General features: G+C 37.1%; 1 protein-coding gene across 1 annotated transcript; it reads right to left on the reverse strand.

Moving 5' to 3' along the window:
* Nucleotides 1-684: 684 nt before the first annotated feature.
* LOC103718099 (SUN domain-containing protein 1-like) lies at nucleotides 685-19,033 on the reverse strand. Its single transcript, XM_017845458.3, has 3 exons — nucleotides 18,870-19,033; nucleotides 17,036-18,120; nucleotides 685-1,274 (listed from the first exon to the last, which is right to left on the reverse strand). Exons 2-3 carry the CDS (start codon nucleotides 18,116-18,118, stop codon nucleotides 975-977), a joined length of 1,383 nt encoding a protein of 460 aa, XP_017700947.1. The 5' UTR covers nucleotides 18,119-18,120; nucleotides 18,870-19,033; the 3' UTR covers nucleotides 685-974.
* Between the last annotated feature and the right edge of the window lie 2,836 nt (nucleotides 19,034-21,869).

Consider the following 21,869-nt stretch of genomic DNA (forward strand, 5'->3'; position numbering starts at 1 on the left):
CCTATGGCCGAACTTATTACAGTTTTGGAGAGGTTAGTGTATGCTACATTGCAGTTACATACGGCCTTGATATGGATTGAGGATGATTCTCGAACAGTGATCAACTAGATCAACAAACTGCCCCAACCATACTAAGATGTTCGCCCACAGCTCTTTTGATGTTTGGCATATCTCCCAGAGAACGACCTGTATTAAAGCATCTCAAATATTCAAAGAGGGCAGACTAGGTGGCTTGGCACATGGCGTATCACTCCTCTAGCAACTGCCCACAGGATGTTAGGGATAAAGCGTACCTCATGTTTCTAGATGCGTCCACACTCATTATACCATAGGCAAATCCTGCTTTACTAAGAAAAGAGATAACTGATGTTCGATTGTGACGCTTGTCCACTGTACGTCTTTTTAAACTTCTGACATAGCAGAATGTTATTTGCCGTTAATAATATGTTATACGCTTACGATGCAAATTCTTTGAACATAAGAGAAATCATTCGCCTGGTTTTTAAATATGTTGCTTTGCAAGACCACCGGCACGAAAATGCACGGTATTCCAACAACGTCCCATTTGGAATTAGGTAAGCCGTGGTGCCAGCTTGGAGCCCCCGCAAATTCCTGCTCGAGAATGTTAATAAAGACACCCCCACTCCTCTCAGTTCCCATACTCTCAACGGCTAATTTATCACATTCTTTAAAGGTCCAGAAATACCTGGACTCAGGGATCAAATGATTGCAAAAGGTATCAAGGAACTGAAGATTGTTTAGGTGTTGGTGCTGGGCATAAATGGCACCATTCAATACCTTCCTATTAAGTGTAATAGAAATGATTGGAGCAACAAATAATTAAAAGATTTACAGTCCCCATTGAAGAAGCAGGAGAGGAAGGGGATGTTAGGATGAGCAATACAGCCAGGAACTGATGAGGGTATAGAAGCTGAGGTTCAGTGCACAACATATAAGAACACTGCAACTCTCTATCAGGCCTGCAAAGCCATAGCTGCTGAGGAGTTCGGCTCGTAGCCATGCATCCTGAAGCGATAAATGCACGTTAAAGCTGAATTCCCATGGTTGGAGGTGAAGTCCAGCCGCACCATGTTGACCACACCCAAGTCGGCTGCCTCTACATTAAAGGTCTGTGCATTGCTCTTGTCAAGGTCATAAGAGAACTCACTCAAGAGATACATCTTGGCATGGCTGGATGGGTCACCATCAGGTGATTCAAACCATGCAGAGACCCGACAATCCTTGGGGGCACTGGACCTGTCATAAGCCACGCTCTGCACATATACCAAGATAGAGGCATCAGTGATGGTTTGAAGAATGATGATGTGGTTAACATCTGCACTTTGATAGAACTGAGATGGAAAAAACTGACAATAAATAATTGATATAACTAAAGAAAGAGTTTGAGTAATACTAATTACTACACCTACTGCCAAATGTCAAGCCAAAGGTTAACTGCAGTAATTGACATATTCCATTTCGTGGAAACATGATTTTGAAAATAAAATGTTCAATTCCATCCTTTAGCTCAAACTTAAAAGAGAAGTATTTTGCTCAAATAGTATTACATTTGGATTAGACTGTAACACAGTTATTCTATTTAAGATAATAATTTGTAGAGTAGTTCTATGCTTGTTTTATATTTGACTGTTATTAGTATGTTTGCTCTGTTTGCCTGTAATTAATACATTTGCTTAAGTTTGTAGTTAGTAGCTAGTTTCCTGGGTTTGAGCGAATTGGTATATCTTAGTTGCAGGCATAGTATATACCTCATCGCTTGTCTATCAGGAAACTAGTTACTAACTACAAACTTAAGCAAATGTATTAATTACAGACAAACAGAGAAAACATATTAATAACGGTCAAAACAAAAAAAAACATAAAACTAGTCTACAAATAATTATCTTAGATAGATTAACTGTGTGTTACAATCCAATCTGATAGATGAATTAACTGAGAGTTACAGTTCAATCCAAACGTAATACTATTAGAGGCAATTTGCCGTGTTACAGCACTACTATGCTTGCTAAGTGCTGCTACAATTCCATTGCTACAGTATTGTTACAATGTTTTGCTACAGTACCTTGCTCTAGCTCCGTATTCCGGCTTAATAGAAGAGGAAAATAGTAAATATGGAGATAAGCATAAAATAGAAACTGCAAATACTTAATATTAAAGTAGAAACGATGGCTACAAAGTTTTTGCAGATCTTCCTTACGCTTGAATGTACACTAATAGAGGAGAAGAACACTCTAATAATAGATGACGGTTCAGAAAAGTAGAGGTGGGAGAGTATGGAGGGAGAGAGAGTAGTAGGTTGTGGAGTGGAGAGATGAAAGGTTGAGTGGAGAGATGGAGTGTGGATGAGAATGGACAGTGGAAGAGATTGGGAGAGAGAACACTGGAGAGTAGGAGAGATTGGGTGGAGTGCTGATGAGGGGATGAGAGAGAGTTGGCAAGGAGTTGTGGAAAGGATAGTGTATGAGTAGAAGGATGAGTGGATGAAGGAGAGAGAGATTCTGGAGTCAAGGTGAAAGCAGCGGATGCCTAGGCCGGTTACCTTCTTCGCCTTTTATAGACGAGGAGCTCCTGTGGACTTAAGCTTCGTTGAAGTTCGGGACTTGAACCATTTTGAAGTCTAGAGGGATCTCACTGTGGACGTCACTTCAATCTTTTACAATGGACATCATGATCTGGAGGGAATCTCACTGTAGATGTCACTTCCGTTTTTTTATCATGGGCATCATGGTTTGGAGGAAATCTCTGTAAATGTCACTTCAGTTTTTTACTATAGACATTTCAAAAAAATCTTGCTGTCGTCACATCTGATCTTCAGTGTTACTTCGGGTGGCTTCATCTTGCCTTTACTGAAGTCATTTTCTGTTTTGGTCTTGCAGTGCTGATATTCTTTGTTGGAATTTGCAGAGTTGTCTCTTCCTGTTGGTAGCTTTCTTTCCTCAAGTTGTCTAGCTTCGAAGGTTGTCTAACATATTGCTAATAGTTAATACAGTCAAGATGGTTCTGGGCATAGAGGCGATCTTCGAGGTAATTGTCTGCTTGGGCAAGGCATTCCTTGATGCTCTCTTGGACAAGTAGCTCATATTGAACTTCTTCTAGGGAATTATTGATGTTCAGCAAAGGCTCCCCTGAGCTTTCTTCAACCTGCATGTTTGCTGCTAGTTCAGTGGTTGCCCAAATCCTTCTGTCTGACCAACACCTCTAATGCTCAAATTCTTTTGCTTTGTTGTATACTTCTATATATCAGGAGATCTTGTATTTTCTAAGATCAAATCCTTCTAGAAGGCCTTCTTCCTCCCTTATTACCATTTGGCATGTCTTCATCATGGCCGAAGAGTCCAATATGTCCAATATGGTAAATTTGAAATGGGTGAATAACTTCTGCTATTTCTCTTTCTTCCATCCTGCTATAAATTTCTACCTTTTAAAAGTCTTCTCTCTTGACTTCATATAATAGAGCAGATACTACAGCAGGGAACATTTTAAGAGTGGCGAAGCAATCCACCGAAATCAGCCTGACAAGCTCCTTATTCATTGCTCTGATTTCATTATCATTGGTGAAGGTGTTTAGGGAGTGAAAGGCCAATTTGGAGAAGCTTAGGTCATTCATTAGGAATATTTTTAGTTCCCTGAACAGTTTTTTTGATTTCATGAGGCTGTGTTGCCAGGTCATGAATAATATCCTGAAGTTCTTTGTTTAGAACTTCTTGGGCCTTTTCCCAAGAGTCCAGCCTTTTGAACTTGACCGTTGAGGGCATCTCTGTTAGGTTACATAGACCATAGAGATTGATTTGCCTCAATGATTGTTCGCCAAACCATTTAATTTGCTCTTTGATGGTTCTTAGTGTTTCTTCCTTTTCTGCTAAATGATGGACAAAGGCTATCATAGCCCTTCTAAAATCTTTCTTCTTATTTAGGATATGAGTTTCCCATATTCCACTTATGATGGAATAGGTTTCCAAAGAGACTCCTAGGTTAAATAATAGAGATATTTGCCGAGTTTCAGCCAAGAAGGTTTTCTTCTTAGTTTCTTCTCGGGATAGTTTTCCCTATGGTTGATGGTTTGGTTTTTGAAATGATGGATTGATGAGCACCTTCTTGTTTTCCATTTCCCAGTAAAAATTCATGAGAAAGAAAATCAGGAAGACAATTTGTTTCCCCTTTTATATATTCAATGGTAAAATCAAAATTTGAAAGTGTTGCTTGCCATCTAGCAAAGATTTATTTAGAAACTAAATTTTCAACATCTTTTGCTGCTTTACAGTCAATGAGCAGGAAAAATTATTGGTTTAATAGATCTCCCTGAAATTTAGAAATAATTTTGACAATGGCAAGTATTTCCTTTTTAATAGTCGAATAATTCTTTTGAGTATTATTCCAAGTGCCAGAAGTAAACCTTACCAAGTATTCCTTTTCATTTATTTTCTGTTTCAATATACCTCCATATCTATGGTCAGATGCACTTGTTTCAACAATTTTGAATACATCTTGGGGAACTATGTTCAGGTAGGGAAGGCATTTTACCTTCTTTATTTGTCTTACTACTTTTGTGTGATGCTCAGTCCATGCTGGAGGATTCTTCTTCAATTCGTCATTTAAGATTTTTTTATCCTTTGCATGAGATTCACAGAAGTCTGATACATTATTAAGGCATCCTAAAAATCTCTGTAATTGTTTTTTATCTTTAATTTAATCAGGAAATTTGTCCGCAAATTTTATAACTCTATTCATCAGAGCAATTTGGTCATACCTAATTTTGAACCCTAAAAATTGTATTTCTATTTGAAATAGCTTTATTTTTCTTGCACAAACAGCTAATCCAATTCTTATTATTATTTTATGGAAAATGTTAAGGTGTTTCCAATGTTGGTTTATATTTCTTGAAAAGATTAGTACGTCATCGATATATACTATGACAAAATCAGTATAGGGAAGGAAAATTTCATTCATGATCTTTTGAAACTTAGAGGGTGCAATTTTTAGTCTAAAGAGCATTACATTCCATTCGTTATATCCAAAAGGGATGGTGAAGGCCGTTTTGTCTTGGTCTTCTTCCTTTATCTGAATTTGCCAGAATTCAGATTTTATATCAAACTTAGCGTATATTCGAGATCCTCGGATCCTCCTTGTTAGATCTTGTTTATTAGGAATCGGATATCTTCTCCATTATAATACTTTGTTTAGAGACTTATAGTTAATTACTAGCCTAGGGGCTCTTCTTTTCTTTTCAGTCGCATTTTCAACATAAAGTGAAGCACAACTCTAGAAAGAGGAGCATTTCCTGGTCAATTTTTTCTCAAGCAAAGATTGGATTTCTTCTTTGCATATTTCCAAAAGCCTTTTGTTCATTTGTATAGACCTAGCCTTAGTGGAAATTTTTTGTTCATTGAACTCAATGATATAAGGTAGAGTTGGTGCTTTTTCCAATACCAAAAGGCTGAGGTTAGCTCAGCACAGATATTTTCTTTAAACTAATTTTCTAAAGATTTCACCTTTCTTTGGAACGTAGGATTAGGCAGAATTTTATCCATCCTAGCATTCAATATATCATATGATAGTTTTATTAAAGAACCTTTCTTTATACTCAATCACCTCTTTTAGCTGATTGAGAAAGGCTTCCTTGGGTTTAGTACAAAATTCGAACGTTATCTATTTACCTTCAATTTGGGTTGTGATGCCCTTTTCTGTGACAGTAAAAGGTCTAATTAGATAAGATAACTCCTTATCTTAGGTTTTTAACTAGTAAGCATGAAGTCCTAATACAGGCGTTTCCAATATAGACAAGAATGTCTAAGGAAAGACCTTCATTCTTAATAATAGTTAAATAATTTATAGCTAGTAAAGACTTCAGTCTTAATAGTTAAAAACCTAAGACAACAAGTTATATTAAGAATCCTCTTTTTATCCCTAACCAAATCATTTACCATCATAGAAACGGTTATCACAACTCAAATTGAAGATAAATGGGTACTATTCGAATTTTGTACAAAACTTGAAGAATCTTTCCTCAATTAGCTAAAAGAAGCGATTGAGTATAAAAAAAGGTTTGTTAATGAAGTACCATACAAGATATAGATTGCTAGGTTGGCTAAAGGCCTATCTAATCTTAAGTTTCAAGAAAAGGTAAAAGCTTCGGAAAATCAGTTTAAAGAAAGCATTTGTGCTGAGCTACCCTTAACCTTTTCGTATTGGAAAAAGCATCAAGCCTACCTTATGTCCCCGAGTTTAATGAACGAAAGGGTTCCGCCAAGGCCAGGCCTATGTAAATGAACAAAAGACTTTTGGAAATATGCAAAGAAGAAATCCAAACTTTACTCAAGAAGAAACAAATTAGGCAAAGCTCCTCCCTATGGAGCTGTGCTGAATTCTATGTTGAAAATGCGGCTGACAAGAAAAGAGGAGTCCCTAAGCTAGTAATCAACTATAAGCCTCTAAACAAATTATTGCAATGGATAAGATATTTGATTCCTAACAAACAAGACCCAAAAAGAAGGATCAAAGGTTCTCAAATATACTCTAAGTTTGATATAAAATTGGGATTTTGGCGGATCCAGATAAAAGAGGAAGACCGTTACAAAATGGCATTGACCACTCCTTTTGGACATTATGAATGGACGTAATACCCTTTAGATTAAAAAAAATGCACCCTCTAAATTTCAAAAGATTATGAATAAAATATTCATCATGACATAAATGGATGACCAGCATTGGAATCATCTCAATCTCTCATAAAGTGATACGATTTAACTGTGATCAAATTGTTACTCAATTTTCTGATTAGTTTCTTGACGAAACTAAAGATAGGAAAATCTTAACAGATGGCTCGGGGAAGAATTCTTCAGCATGGACAGATCAGTGTTGTGAAATGGTAAGAAAATCCCAAAGGTCCTCAATAACCAAGATAGGTTATTGGATAAAGTCTCGAAGAATTCTAAACAAGAAAACTAAAGATACTATTCACAAGGCAACACAACCATGTGAGGTTTTAAGGTTATCTATGAAAAGGGAGGTTAGTAAACCTATTTTAGCCTCCAAGCAAAATTTTAAAATTACTCCTTTAAATTTACTCACACAGAAACTAACTACTATTTCTTGACAGAGAAATGTCAAAAAGTTAGCCTCCAAGCAAAATTTTAAAATTACTCCTTTAAATTTACTCACATGAAAACTAACTCTACTATTTCTTGATTGAGAGAAGTCAAAAAGAGAGAAGCTCTCCAAAGAAATCACCACCCAAGCAAACCTCTCGCCTGAGCCATCTCAATCTCAAAGCCCAAAAACCCCTTCATCACCATCTACACCACTTATCAAGGACTCCCCCTGTCCATACATTTCCAAAGCCGAAGAAAAACTCTTCCCTTTGGAATTACATGACTTAAACTCTACTATTAAAGATCTCTTAAAATATTTGCCAGAAGGAAAGCTCTACATCCCTAAAGCAGGGAACAAGAGTCAAGCTTATTATGAAGCTCTTCTCTCTCAAACCAAAAGTGCTTACATTCATGATACCTATAAAGGTCATGGTGAATATGCCTTTTCTAAACTTTCTATAATGAAGATCTATTCTTTAAAAGGCTAGGATCCTTTCCTTAACCCAAACTCCACCAAAACAATGGTAAAAAACAATCATGGGACCGAACCCTTCAATTACAGGGATTATCAGGATGCATGGATAAATGTCTTCTACGTTCAAAATTTTGAATTCAAACACTCGTGGTTCATGAAATTCTAGATCCATATCAATCTCCTACCCATTTGGTTCTACAAAACTAATGGTTAAAGTTCAGAGCTACTCCAGATATGCTTTCAGACAAAATAAAGGAAGCAGTAGCCAAAATGTATTCTACTGTTAATGAATTCAACCTCATGAGATTTTGTGCTAAGACTGGATTACCATGGATACTCAGATGGGAATTCAACATAAAAAATGATTAATTTCCACCATTCTTCACCCGAAAGACTTATGTTAAAAGATGGAAACAGTTCAACGAGCAACTGATTATTCAGGGGTACAAGCTGGAGAAAAACCCATCAGAATCCACAATCTATATCAAATAGAATTGCGAGTAAGTCAGGATCTAAAGACTCATAATCCTTATCTATCTAAGAAAGATCATCAAATTGAGATATACAAGACTATGCTCAAGATGATTAAGGAATCCCCTCAACCTTTTTATGCAATATATGGAGACATGTACTACCAGAGCCCTGCAACAGCCATAGCACCAAATGAAGAACACAGCCTATCAGGATAATCTTCTTCACTACTGAGGGTGACATACTATTCACCCTTTCAAGCAAGAAGACGAAGAATTGTCGATTTATCCGACAAGAAATTTTTTTCTAAATATAAGCTAAGGCTAAGAGATTAAAAGAATTAGCTAAAAAAATAGTAGATTGCATGATGAAATCGACACAACTATCCAAGAATAGAAGACGACTTCAGTAAAAAACTGTAGTGATGCCTACAGTAAAAATTCCCTCCAAATCATGATGTCCATAGTAAAAAAAACTAAAGTGACGCCTACAGTGAGATTCCATCAAGGTCAGAATATGTATAGAAAAAATTCTCCAAATCACGATGTCTGCAGTAAAAAACTGAAGTACCCTCTGAACTTTAGAATGAATTAAGTCCCAAACTCCAACAAAGCTTAAGTCTGCAAGAGCTCCTCATTTATAAAAGTCGATATGGGCAACTAGCCAGGGCATCAGCAGCTTCCACCCTCACTCCTCGATCCCTCTCTCCTACTCAACCACTCTCTCTTCCTCTTCCACTTCCACTCACCCTTCCACTCATATTCTCCCCTAATATCTTCCACTCTCTCCCACTCACATCCACTCTCCACCTATCCACTCAATCTCTCCGATCTCCACTTCACTCCACAATCCGCCACTCTCCCTCCCTTTCCATACTCTCACCTCTACTCTCCTGGACGAGAAGTATATTTCTACGTCACTGTCTGGCATTTTAATTATTTTTTTGGCCTCAGTTTTCTAAGCCTTCTTTGGGTCTACCGCTTGGGTTAACGTCCATTTCTCAAAAAGAGTGATTTTTTCCCACTTAAGCCACTTTGGCATGATGTAATTATTTTTAGGATTAGCCATGAATAGTGTTGTTAGCCCCTTAGGAGTGGCTCTCCTAGAACCAGGGCTAATAGTCATCATGGTTGTGACCTACAGATAATGAGAAGTCAGGGAAGGTATTAAAGAAGACCGGTCCTTCGATTAGGTTGGCTTCTATAAGACCTAGGAGAGAGTCAGAAAACTTTAGATTTTTACAATCTCTTAGGCATCGAAGGATGGCTGTATTAAGACCTTTTCTGGTTAGAGGTGTCTTACTGCTACCTGCACCAATCCTATGTGAAGGTAGTTGTATTTTGACTGAGATCGGACCTCGTTTAGATCTTTTGATCTCAGAAGTTGGATTGTCTTTTGAGTTGCGTCTATAGATAGGGTTCTCTCTATAGTCTTAATATAATAGCTAGCTTTAGACAGGAAGCTACCCTGATAATATATTTCTTTTACAGGTATTTTTGGTATTTTGCAGTTTTCTATACACTTTTTTAATGCTTCAAAACATATAGACTGGAAGTTTTTTACAGGCATGGTCCTAATAATACGGGTTTCTTATAGTTGTCAGTCCTAACATGCCTCTTTGTGAGGGACTTCATGAATGTAGACATGGTTCCGATTCTTTCTTGATACTCTGGACAATGCTCAGTCACAATCTCTAAAAGCCCTTAACACACCCTCTCAACTTAAACGGGCACAACACGAGACTCACTACTGCTCCACATGCCTTAGAGCACCTAGCCTTCCTCTTCGCCACAGAACTAGATACCACTACTTACCTCCGTAAAAAGCACCACGTGGCTTTGATACCACTTTATATGTATGTTTACATATATAGATATACATACACACACGCATATATATGTGTATGTATATCTATATATGTATATATGTGTATACATATATATATAGATATGTATATATACACGTATATATACGCATATATATACATACACACACACACATATATTCCATGATATAACTCTGATAGTAATATAATAAGCTAAATATATATTTATATATACATGTATATATACGCATATATATATACACACACACATATATACATACATATACATACATTTTTATACATATATATGTGTGTGTGTATATATATATACACATATATTTCAGGATATAACTCTGATAATGATATAATAAGCTAAATCAGAGAAGCCTCTTACTATCCTTGGACTAGTTGTCAAATAAAAGGTAATGTTCAGAAATATAATTAGAACATAAATGAATAATAATGTGAATTTGACAATTATAGCATGATGTACAGGTTAACTGAATCAACCAAAAAGATCTACTGTTTAATTCTATGGTTGAATACTGCAATTCATGCTCATCAACATATGAGAGCGCATACAAATTACAAAATCATCATGATCAATGGTGAGATGTGAACTTTGAGGTTCCCCTACCATTTTCGTTGTAAGAAATAAAGGGCAATAGATCAGATGCGACATAACTGAAGAAACTGAAGGGAACAATAGTGTGTCTTAAGATTCCATCTGAGGGGGATGAATAAAAAAAAGAGAGGATGGGAGGGGGCAGTTGAAGATGTTCCACTAAAAAATAAGAACTGATACAGGAACTAAAAAGTAAACTTCCTATGAGACTAAAATTAGTCAACCTATTCTGAAATATATCTTTTATAAGTATGACAAGTTAAAAGCACCAAAAGAGCGCACAGGGTGATTAAATTTATTAAGATTTGGTTTTTGTACAGCAAGATTCCATCAGATGCCATTAAAAGAATCCCACAGATATCAATACCATTTAAATCTGGAACCTCTCTCAAGCCAATACCTCCTTAAAAAGATGTTTTCTAATAAAGAATATTTTATTTACCTAGAAAATGAAGAATGTTGTAAGATCAAGTGCTATAATTACAATCTATGTCCATTTCATGATCATGGATGCACATCTAACCTATACACATTACCATATGCAGTACAAAGCAGTATACATAAAATGTGAGTAGGCCTGCAAACTGTCAGGTAGACCAGCAAGCAAAATATGCCTAACCCAATCAGGCCCGGTCCAACCCAGCAATCTTTTAAATCCATGTGTTGGATCAGGGTCCAATATTACTTTGACGCGTGATAGGAGTCAAATGTCCAAGTGTCCCACGAAAAAAAAAAATCCAACATGCAAATCTTCTAAACTTTAGTCACACAGACGCATCTACATCTTATATTTATAAAATATGTATTGATGTGCTTATATGATGAACAATGAGCTAGGCTCATGCTCCTTAAGTTCATAAAATTTAATAAACTGATGGCTGATTGTGATGTTAGACAAGTTAACTTTCATAGAGAAATGTAGAAGTACAGATGTAATGATAATGCCATCATGATTTGATTGTATCTGGTGTCAAGGAGAGTGTCAAGGAGTGCCCCAAGTATCCAAGCAGACAACATGTCAAAAACTGAATATTTGGAGTGAACAGGTAACACTATTGACATAAAATAAAACCTGTTTGAAAAACCAGACAGGGTCCAAGTTATTTTTCCTACCCAAACCCTGTACTAGTCAGATCTAACATAGCAACAAAGTTCGAACACAATCATTTTCAACAACAAGGATGCACCTCAGGAACTTAAACTGATTAAACAAATAACACCAATTAGTTGATTTCCGTACACTCAAACACTCAAAATAAACCACTTACATGACTTAAATAACTACCAAGTCCACTTCTATGAAACCAAGCAATAAGAGTAATAGTTAGAATCCTTTACTTCAAGTACCTGTTCCACAATCTTAATCCTACACCTTTAGTTTAATAACAAAACAAAAATGTTAATTTTTTCTGTCATTTTCTTTAAGTGGTATATCACATGATCTTCAAAAAGTGAAAATCAAGGTCGGAATATGTTTTTCTATAATATTGGTATTACCTACATAGAGCTTCCTACATGATCAAATTTTTTTGCATCTGCTCTTGACTCAGGCCCAGGAAGTGAATATCACCATTCTATTCACATATAAGAAAGACGATCGAATCTGACAATCAGCACACACAAATGCAAGCATGATTAAGGAAATGATCAAGGCAACAAGCACAAACATGGAGAACATCAATAAGTGGGAAATATCAATCTGAACATGGTTAATCCATTGATATGATGAATTTACCAAAAAAAAATTGAAGACAACGTGGGAACAACATGAATGACACCCATTCAAACATGCATTACACGTATATAAAAGAGCCCTAAAGCTAAACTGCAAGGACTTGCAAATTCAGATTTCAAATTGAGTATGGGCTTGGCTAAAGAGGCAGCTGAAGGTGGGAGAACCCTATTACATTGCATAAGAAAATTGAGAATGTTTTAAATTTACTCTCGAATTTCTATAATGTCATTTAATTCCAGCTTAATGGGAACTAATATTCACCATTTCGAACCAGTCAAAGACATAGTAGCCTCTAGTCCATGGAAGGGAGGTCCCTATAAAGAATACTATGTTTAATTAACTGAAATTGAAGACCAAATATGAGCATCAAAGCTGCTCTCTACAAAAGCATTCAAGGAAAACTGTGCATCTGATGCACATATGCTGTAATGATAATTAACCACATAAGCTGATCATTAACTCATCCTCCAAACTTTTTCCTATCTGGGGATGAGGGAAAACATCAAGAGACCAAATGGAAGGAGTGAGCAGATTTTTATGACCAACAAACATGAAGTGACTAAGAATTAATGCTGAATTCCTATCCAAAACAGCAAAAGACAACAGAGGGGCCTCCCATGAAATCTAAAAGGTCAATCGGCAATTAGCAACCAACCTAACAGGTCATCATTTTAGCTCATGGACTCAAGGGGCAATTTAGAATCTTCTAGACTTAGAAAGTACTACAGTTCACATTAAGCAAGTAAAGACAGGGCCCAAAGGAAAATATAGCTTAACAGACAAGGAGGTTAAGCAACACAATTTACAACTAGGAAAAGGTAAAAAAGATGTGCAAAAAGCATGTAGTTATCCATACTATCTAAAAAAGAGATGGTCTTGAACATTAGAAATGTTCTAGGAATATTTCATACATCAATATTTTTTTTTATACAATACCCAAGACTCCACATGCAAGACTGTGAAACTCAAAGTTAGGTTCCCCTCTTAGTATAGGAAAACAGCATGAATCAACGAATAATTAATTTAATTAAGGAATTTGATATTGACTCCATATTCTTATAATACTAATTAATTATAGCTTTCTGGGCCAAAACATATCCCTTTTTATTTTAGTCCTTTTCTGCATATCCTATTCTAGCAATTATTTTTAACAGAAACTTTACATATTTTAGAACATATTTTGCAAACACTAGTATTATTTCTTTTTATTTTTTTGTTGAATTTTTAGTATTTTAAATTAATAAACTCTTTTTCAACTTACTAAAAATTCAATAAAATTGTTCTCCCCATAATTTAAGAATCTAAATTTCAACTATTGGCCATTGGAGACTCCAATCTGCCCACTTCAGGCGGATTCCCCCATCTCTCTCTCTCTCATGCATGAGCGTGCACGAGAGCGCCCGCTAATGCAACCCTTTTTCCCCTTCTTCCCACTCTAACTAAAAAGATTACCAGTTCAATCCAAATCCCCACCAAGAGTTCGTTATCTCTTTATTTGTTGTTTGTTCTTTTCTTTAGTTTTCTACTTGGAATTTTTGGTTTTATTTTTTTATTTCATTTTTTATAATATATTTTTATATTTTTCAATTTCTTTCACTTTTTGGTTTCATGTTTTAATGTTTTTATATATATATTTTTAAAATATGTCCTACTTAAAACATTTTTATTTTTAGTTGATTTACTACAATATTATATGTCTTGTGTTTCTTCCTTATAGTTCACTTAACAATATCTATTCATTATTTTTTATATTGATTCTATTTAACAATATTCAATTATTTGTATTCATATTTTGTTTGTCATGTTTTCTCAAACTTACATTCCACAAGCTGCATTGCTAGAGAAAGAGGGAAAAGAACCTAACTGCTACAATACCACTTAAGGATGGGCACCCATAGAAAAGCAATTCAATGCAATAAAAGCAAGTGTTGTATGGTATAAAATACAGGGTGCAGAACATGAACACAAAGCATGCATATATGAGATCGACCGGCGATGGCGCATGTGAACAACAAAAACAATCCTTATTGGAGAAAGCTGCTTTTAATTCCACCACTACAATCTATTATATGAGCATATTTTCTCCATGTCAAACTAAAATTTGATTACTAAATCTTTTACCTTAAGATTTTCGAAAGAACAATTTCAAACTTCCAATAATACATATATTCTACAAACATGTTTAGCATTGCATTAAAAAATCCCTTTCTAAAAAAGCACAAAATACAAAGTGGCTTTTAGGAGAAGCTAGGGAAACCAAGTTCAAGCATATGCTTATGATAATATGTTTCATGTTTGTTTGGTGATGATTCCACCCAATGAAAGGTTAAATACTCATTCTTTCTTCATTTCAATCAAAGGCATTTTTGTTGGGTAGACCTAAATTCAATAATGTCAACCAAATTAAAGGCAATTAACCCAATATCTAGATCCCTGGGTTGGATGAAAGGCCTGAACCTTAATCTTTAGTCAACTTGCAGTTAAGCCTAGTAAAATGGATTGGAAGCTCTCCAAAAACTAGATTTGACTCAATATTACCCAAAAACATTGGTCAAAATAAGTAAATAACTTGGTTTTGAGCCCAAATATTGAACCCAAATCCAACATAGGTTGTTCAAGGTTAGGTAGCTGCAGATTTGATCAAAGCCATTTGTGATTACACTTACACGTGACTGCAAAAATACAATGCTGCTGCATTATGTGGTCACCAAATGCCAAATATATGAAAAGGTGCAACTCAATAAAAAAAAAATTAAGGAAGTGCTTCCAGAAGCAACGCCAAACACAGCCATATCACTCATGTATAAGATGCTTTCAACCTGATTCATTACCAAATTTAAGAAACCTTTAATTCAATTAAAAGAGAGTTCTTCAGGACCCACTTACTGGATCGTACTGCAAAACTAATTAATTTGAGTTGTGATGTTTTGGATCATAAAAAGTCCAATTCCTTCAAGGGGTATTACATTCTTCTACCTCAAAATTTGGCTGTCTGAGAAGAAACTTCAAATACTTTCTCTTTCATTTATTAGTAAAATAGCTTCTGGGGCAACGGATCTGCCCAGAGTCGTGGATTCAATTATTTCTCATCATTTTGCCCAATTCTACATCAACCTTTCCACCAATGATGTTCTTTCCTTGAACAACATAACAAGCTCCACTCTTTCCAGTCCTCCTTCTGACTGCCCAGGCCAAAGAAGAGAAAAAGACCCACCATATATTTTCCCTGCCAACTCAGTTCCTCAAAAAGATGGCTCCATAACTCACCCTCCCTAACAACCTATGTAGTTCTCGAGCTAGCAATAACAATGGAGAACCATACTAAATTAAGAAATGCATGTAGAAAATACTCATCACGGCACTTTTCTCTAAAAAACCTGTTTGTGTTCCTCACATCCATACTCATGACAAGCCTGACAGATCCATCTACTCTAGTAACATATCTCCAAACCTCTATTCCATTATAAAACTTTACAGTTGACAAGATCATGGCTTGCAAATTTTAATGCTTAATAGCCATGTCTCGAAGGACACATGGATAGACATGCATATGGTACCCTTTTTTTTTCCTTTTTTTTTTGTTGTTTGGGGGGGGGGGGGGGGGGGGAGAGGTCTTGGAGGAGAATTTATGCCACCAGTACTTGACCCAACAATTATGATACCCAAAAAAAATGCAGTTACAATACCGAAAGCAATTTAAATTTAGAGAAAATAATAGAACAATAACTAAAAAGCTCATAAAAACATAAATCTTAACCAACACAAGTTCTAAACTAATACTAACCAATTAAGATTTTTACTCACATAAGTCCCTTAAGATTGAGCAAGAACATCTCCATATTGAGAACGCAATTTATTATGGAACAAAAAGACACCAAAAAAAAAAAAAGGGCTGTAGCTGGTTCTTAAACATTGAAGATAAAAAGTATGTTACACATTGGGGTTCTGCTATATCATTGAGTACTGGATGACCATCTACCATTTGACAATCTAAATTCCAAGATTTAAGATCAAGAAAAACAAACTTTATCGATAAATTTGTACCTTTCCAACATACGCCTTCCAATTATTTTAAAAACTGGCAGAGTTCATTTACTTTTGGAAAATAATACCCTCCCAAATTTGAAGAAATGGCAAAACTTCCCTACAAATCTCCCATCAACAACAGATTTGCACCCCACTCTTAGGGGAAAAAAAAGAGTTAGTTTCAACTGGAACTCTAAAACCAACAATAGTGTTGCACATCCAAAACCAATATTTTTTATAGCAATTTAGAAGCTTTGACCAAAACTTCAAACCATGACCAAAACACAAGTGACCATTTGATACAATATTTCCAACTTTACCCATGCCATAATATTATTGTTTTCAAATTCCAAATTTCCTACCTCAAAAATTCACCTCTTTACATCTCCTAATATCTCCTAATAAAGTCACATTATTGTTTTCAAATTCCAAATTTCCTACCTCAAAAATTCACCTCTTTACATCAATAAAGTCACATGCAAGACATGCTTAGAAAAGAAATAGTTATATGACTAACATACAAGAAATAGTTAAAATGGAAACTGTATACAAGATATAGTTAAAAGAAAGCAACTAAAAATGCAAGTCCCAAATACTTCAAGAAACAGACCATATGAATAGTTATATGATTAACATATAAGAAAGAGTTAAAATGGGTGTTATATGAACTAACATGAAAGAAACCAGTAATGCTTAAGTACCAAAATACCTCAAAATAACTACACAGCTGTAAAGGAAAAGCAGAAAAACAACTGGAGCAAAAACTTGCCTTAGAGACATGCTCCAGCGTGACAGCCTCAGGTATGATCCCTGTTCTAAGCCTAATCTCAACAAACCCACTGCTTCCTTGCAAGGGAAAACATTGGCCAGGCTCCCCAAAACTCGGCTCCAACATTTTATGAGCATTAGCAGGGACTCCATTTCGAACAGAAAACCAACTGTTCACTTTCCTAAAACCATAAGGCTCTGAATGCTTGACCACCCTGGCCCCACCAGAAGCTAAAGCATAATCAACTCTTCCAAGACCATCAGCTGCATGCTTTTCAATCTCTTTCTTAACAAGATCTCTAGCAAAAGCCCTAACTTGGTCCAAATTAACATCATGATCACTACCATCTAGCCTTTTAGTGCTCTTCAGCTCATTCCAAAATCTTCTAAATTCTTCCTTTGAAAGGAGACCCGTGTCCTTAAATTCAGTCAGAGACTTGTCTAAACTATCACTCCTAACTTCCAACTTCTTCAATTCCTCCTCCAACAGTGCCCCTTGTTCTTCAATTTGCTTTCTAAGTTCACTAGTCACAATCCCAATCTCATTTCTGATTTTTTGATCTACAGCTTCTACCTGAACCTGCAACATCTTTGCTGTTTTCTTTAAAGATGCCTGAACTTCAGAGATCCGACCATCATAATCCAAAGCAGAAAATGGTGAGTTAGTATTGTCTCGAATACTATCAGTCCATCTCCAAACTGTCTGCCCCAGCCATAAAAGAACTGCTAGAAGCATGAAATTCTTGGTGAGAATGCTAAGAACAGTTTGCCACTTCAGCTTCTGTGGCTTCAGAATAGCTTTCTTACGCCGTGGTGAAATGGTGGAGGAAGCAATCAATTCTTTCTTCAACTGCGACAAGTCTTTTGATCTGTCAAGCAGAGATTCTCCCCTGATTGTATGGCTTAGATCCTTCCCATTAACAATCATCTTATCCTTGCTAACCCCATTAACTCCTCCTTCAGTAAGCATATCAGCACTTGATTTCTTCTCCACAACTACCACTGTTCTTCTCCTGGCATTTGGCCTTGAGTTGGAGTCCACAGTCAAAGATGCATTATTATTGGCAGCAGTATTTGCTGCCATAGCTGCAATGATGGAAACAGACATTGTTATGCTCTTTAAGTTGCTCGAATTCTCCAAGAAGTAATCTAAAAAAGATGACAAAAAGATGAAAATAACAACTAAAAATTTCGAGCAATAAAAAAAAAGAGACGATATTTTTCATAGTTAAAGAAGCCAATCAATTAAATTGAGAAAAGAAAAGGAGAAACAACTAATAAATGATTCAGCCATAAAGCTAAAATTCATTCGTTTCCTAAGAAAACTAAATCCACAATAAAATAAGCCCTTCGGAAAAGCATCAATCAACCAACAAAGAAACTGTTAAGCTATAAAATCAGCAAATAAAACCAGAAAAACTAAGACCTACAAACTGGGTCCAGAAATCACCGAATCCATGGGTAAAAAAGGGTCGACCAAAAGCTATAAATGGACTACAGGTTACAGCATACAAACTCCCGTAGAACCAAAAACAATACCATAAAGCACTAAAATCCAAACCCTAATCTTCCAAAGACCCCAGGAACATCAAGAAACCGACCAAGAACACATGAACCAACGCGAAAACCCAAATGAAAAAGAAAACAACCGCCGACATCCAAAGATCACCTTCAAGATCACTCCACCAAAGACAGAAGCAATCAAAAACAACGCAATAGAAAGGATTTCGATGCCTAGACTTCGAAAAAAGAGCAGAAAAGAGCCAAGAATCGGATCCAGCAAGAGTTCTAAACAAATCGAAGAATGGATCGAGCGAGAAGTGGGGAAGAAATACCGTAGGCGTGCGGGCCGAACGCGTCGTCCTGCGCTCCACGCTGTCGCCGAGGAGCTCGAGCGCCAAAGCGAGAGGGGCTCGGGTTGCTTTTGCGAGGGGAATGGGAGGTGAAATGGAGAGAGAGAACAGTGGAAGCCCTCTTTGGATTTTGAAGTCGGTTTATAATTATATACGGTTGGACGAGGGTATTTTTAGCATGCATTTGAGCGTGAGGGATGTAAGATCAATATGTTTAGTAGGCCATGATTCAGTGGTTAAAAATCTTCAAATATTTATGAGTAAATTGTTTGGTATGGTATAGGGATCTAAAATTACTGGCCACATAATACCATAAATATTCTTGATATATCTTTGATAGATTTTTTTATGTATTTTTAATTTTTATGAATTAAAAATGTAAGTCAATATACTAATTTCTATAATAACTCCTTAGTAGCCCTTATCATATATTTATTAATCATATAAAATATATTATAATAAAATATTAATATATTTATCAATATATTAATTATTAATATATCCTATAAAATATATTTATTACTCCTATAAATTATTAATCTTATAAAAATATGTTATTTTTTATAGAATTAATATTTTTATTTATACTTATAATAGATTTTTTTAATACTAATAATTATTTTGATTAGAAAAGTAATGTAAATAGAAGTAATATATTAATATATTAAATATTTTCATTACATAAATATAAAAAATAATAATATATTTCTACTAGAATTTTAAAATTAACCTTCAATAATAATGGGATAATAATATGATTCGTAATATATTATAATATAATATATATCATTAATAAAATATATAATATCAATATAATATATATATATATATTGACATAATATATTGATGGTATATTGATGTATCAATTTTTTGCTAACTTGAGGGGTATTTTTGTTTTTAACTTTCAACCCAGGATCACTGCCCTGGGGTGATCTTGGATTCCCGACCTCAAGGACGGGTATCCCATCACCGAGTTGGGGGGTGATTTGAGGAGTGGAGGTGATTTAAGATCACTACCACGTAGGATCACCATGGTGCAACCAAACACGGTGATCTCATCACCTCCACCCACATCACTTTTGATCCTAGAACGATCACCCCATACCAAACGCCCCCACAGGGTTTGTACACATACTTTTGTATAGCTTGTACTTTATATATATATATATATATATATAGACACACACACAATGGCAATACACACTATATGCGCATGAGTACAGTTGGGGGAAAAATGGAACGTGACGACAGCAAGCATACTCTCAGCAGTCACGACCTCAAAGTGCCCAACCTCAGAGCGCTCAGTCTCGGCATCGACAACCACAGAGCTCACAACCTCGAGCTCAGCATGACCTTAGCAGGCATGGTCTCAGCAGGGTTAAGCCCGATCGACCTCAAGGCCAAGAAAGACCTAGTCAAAGAGAGAAGTAGATCTCCCCACTACACCGAAAATCAAGTCCTTCATATCGGGGATCAAATCCTGCGATCTTCGCCTCAACGACTGTCAACATTTGAATACACATGATCTCAACGGATCGCCAGCTAGCCCGAAATCTCGGGCCGTTTATGGTAATTCATTGATTCGCACAATCACACCCGATCACAGGTAACCGCTCCACCCCCTCCTATAAAAAGGGAGGAGAGCTCTAGGCAAGGGGCTCTCTTCTTCCCCCCGGCCAAAAAATACATCCATACTTTACTTCTCTCCATTACTCCTCTCCATTGAAAACCCCTCTTTGACTTAAGCATCGGAGGGCCTACGCCGGAACCCCCGGCCACAGGCTTCTTGCAGGTCCACCGGAGACAGTCATCCGCCACCGCATCACCAGCCGGAGCTCCTCCTCCTCGGTCCGCGGTCACCTCCAGGTCCAATTTCCAGCAACAAGTACATCCATAAGAGTCAAAAAAAAGGAGTCGACACAGGGGTGAGGAAGCAACCTTATTGAGGACCCCAGCAAGCTGCACCGCAAGCCGAGCACCGATCGTGCGCCAAGTGGGGGACAAAGCGGCCAATTGATGTATCTTGTGGCCGGCCGACCTTAGGCTGACCAAGAGAATCATCCACGATATCGGCATCATGTGGGATCAGCCCGCGCGCCAGATCTCGCCCCATCAACCCAACGGGCACTTGGCCAAGAAGAGCAGGCCGCAGGGATGGCTATGTGCGCATGATGGAGGGCAGCTTTCGGCCCGAAAGCCTCCATACCACTCTATGTCCCACGCTCCTTGTGCGCACCTGGAAGATGGTTGATTCGAGCCGATGCAGGTAACGCCGAAAGGGGTTCGGACACTCTAAGTATTTGTGAAAATCAAGACAAGGAGCAGGTCTACTGGTTGCAACTTGGCCCGACCCTTGGCTTGAAAGAAAACAACTAAGAACACAAGTAAGAAACTCAAAATATGTAGAGGAATGCTTGATTGTTGATTCAATTCCCAAAAACAAGATTACAAATACTCTAGTAGAACTATGATTGGTCCTCACTGGCCCAAGTCTTGGATAAACCCCAAGATCGAATGCAAGAGACTAAGTCTCTCCCAAGCCCTTAGGCCGAATACAAGAACTCTTGCTAAGACAAAAGATGCCCTCACAAGCTTTCTCAATGCATATTTATGGACTTCTTCATGGGGACAAACAATTAATGGGAGGGTGGCTAATGGTGAGGCCTAGGCTGGCCAAGGTGTGGCATAGGCCGGCCAAGCCTTACCTTAGGCCGGCCAAGGCTTGGCCTAGGTTGGCCATGGTTGTCCCAAGGCTACTGGTGGCTGGGCAAGTCTTTGGCTGTCCTGCTGGAGGCTGTGGTAGGATCTTGGGCACAGCTGGCAGCAGGGTCTGGCCGGCAGAGGGCCAAGCAGGGTGCTGGGGCGATGTGGCAGGCCTAAGGTGCGCAGCTAGGGTGGCTGGCAGGCTGGCACGTGCGGCAGGCAGTGGTTGGGCAACTGCAAGGGCCTGGCGCGCGCCGCGCATGCGTAGGCGGCGCGCAC

Source organism: Phoenix dactylifera, unplaced genomic scaffold, assembly GCF_009389715.1.
Source record: "Phoenix dactylifera cultivar Barhee BC4 unplaced genomic scaffold, palm_55x_up_171113_PBpolish2nd_filt_p 000222F, whole genome shotgun sequence".
Lineage (NCBI taxonomy): Eukaryota > Viridiplantae > Streptophyta > Magnoliopsida > Arecales > Arecaceae > Phoenix > Phoenix dactylifera.

Coding starts and splice junctions, on each gene's coding strand:
- LOC103718099 (XM_017845458.3), bottom strand. CDS start 18,118: ATGGCAGCAAATACTGCTGCCAATAATAATGCATCTTTGACTGTGGAC. Junction 1,275..17,035: donor CGCTGGAGCATGTCTCTAAG/GCAAGTTTTTGC, acceptor GTATATGTGCAG/AGCGTGGCTTATGACAGGTC.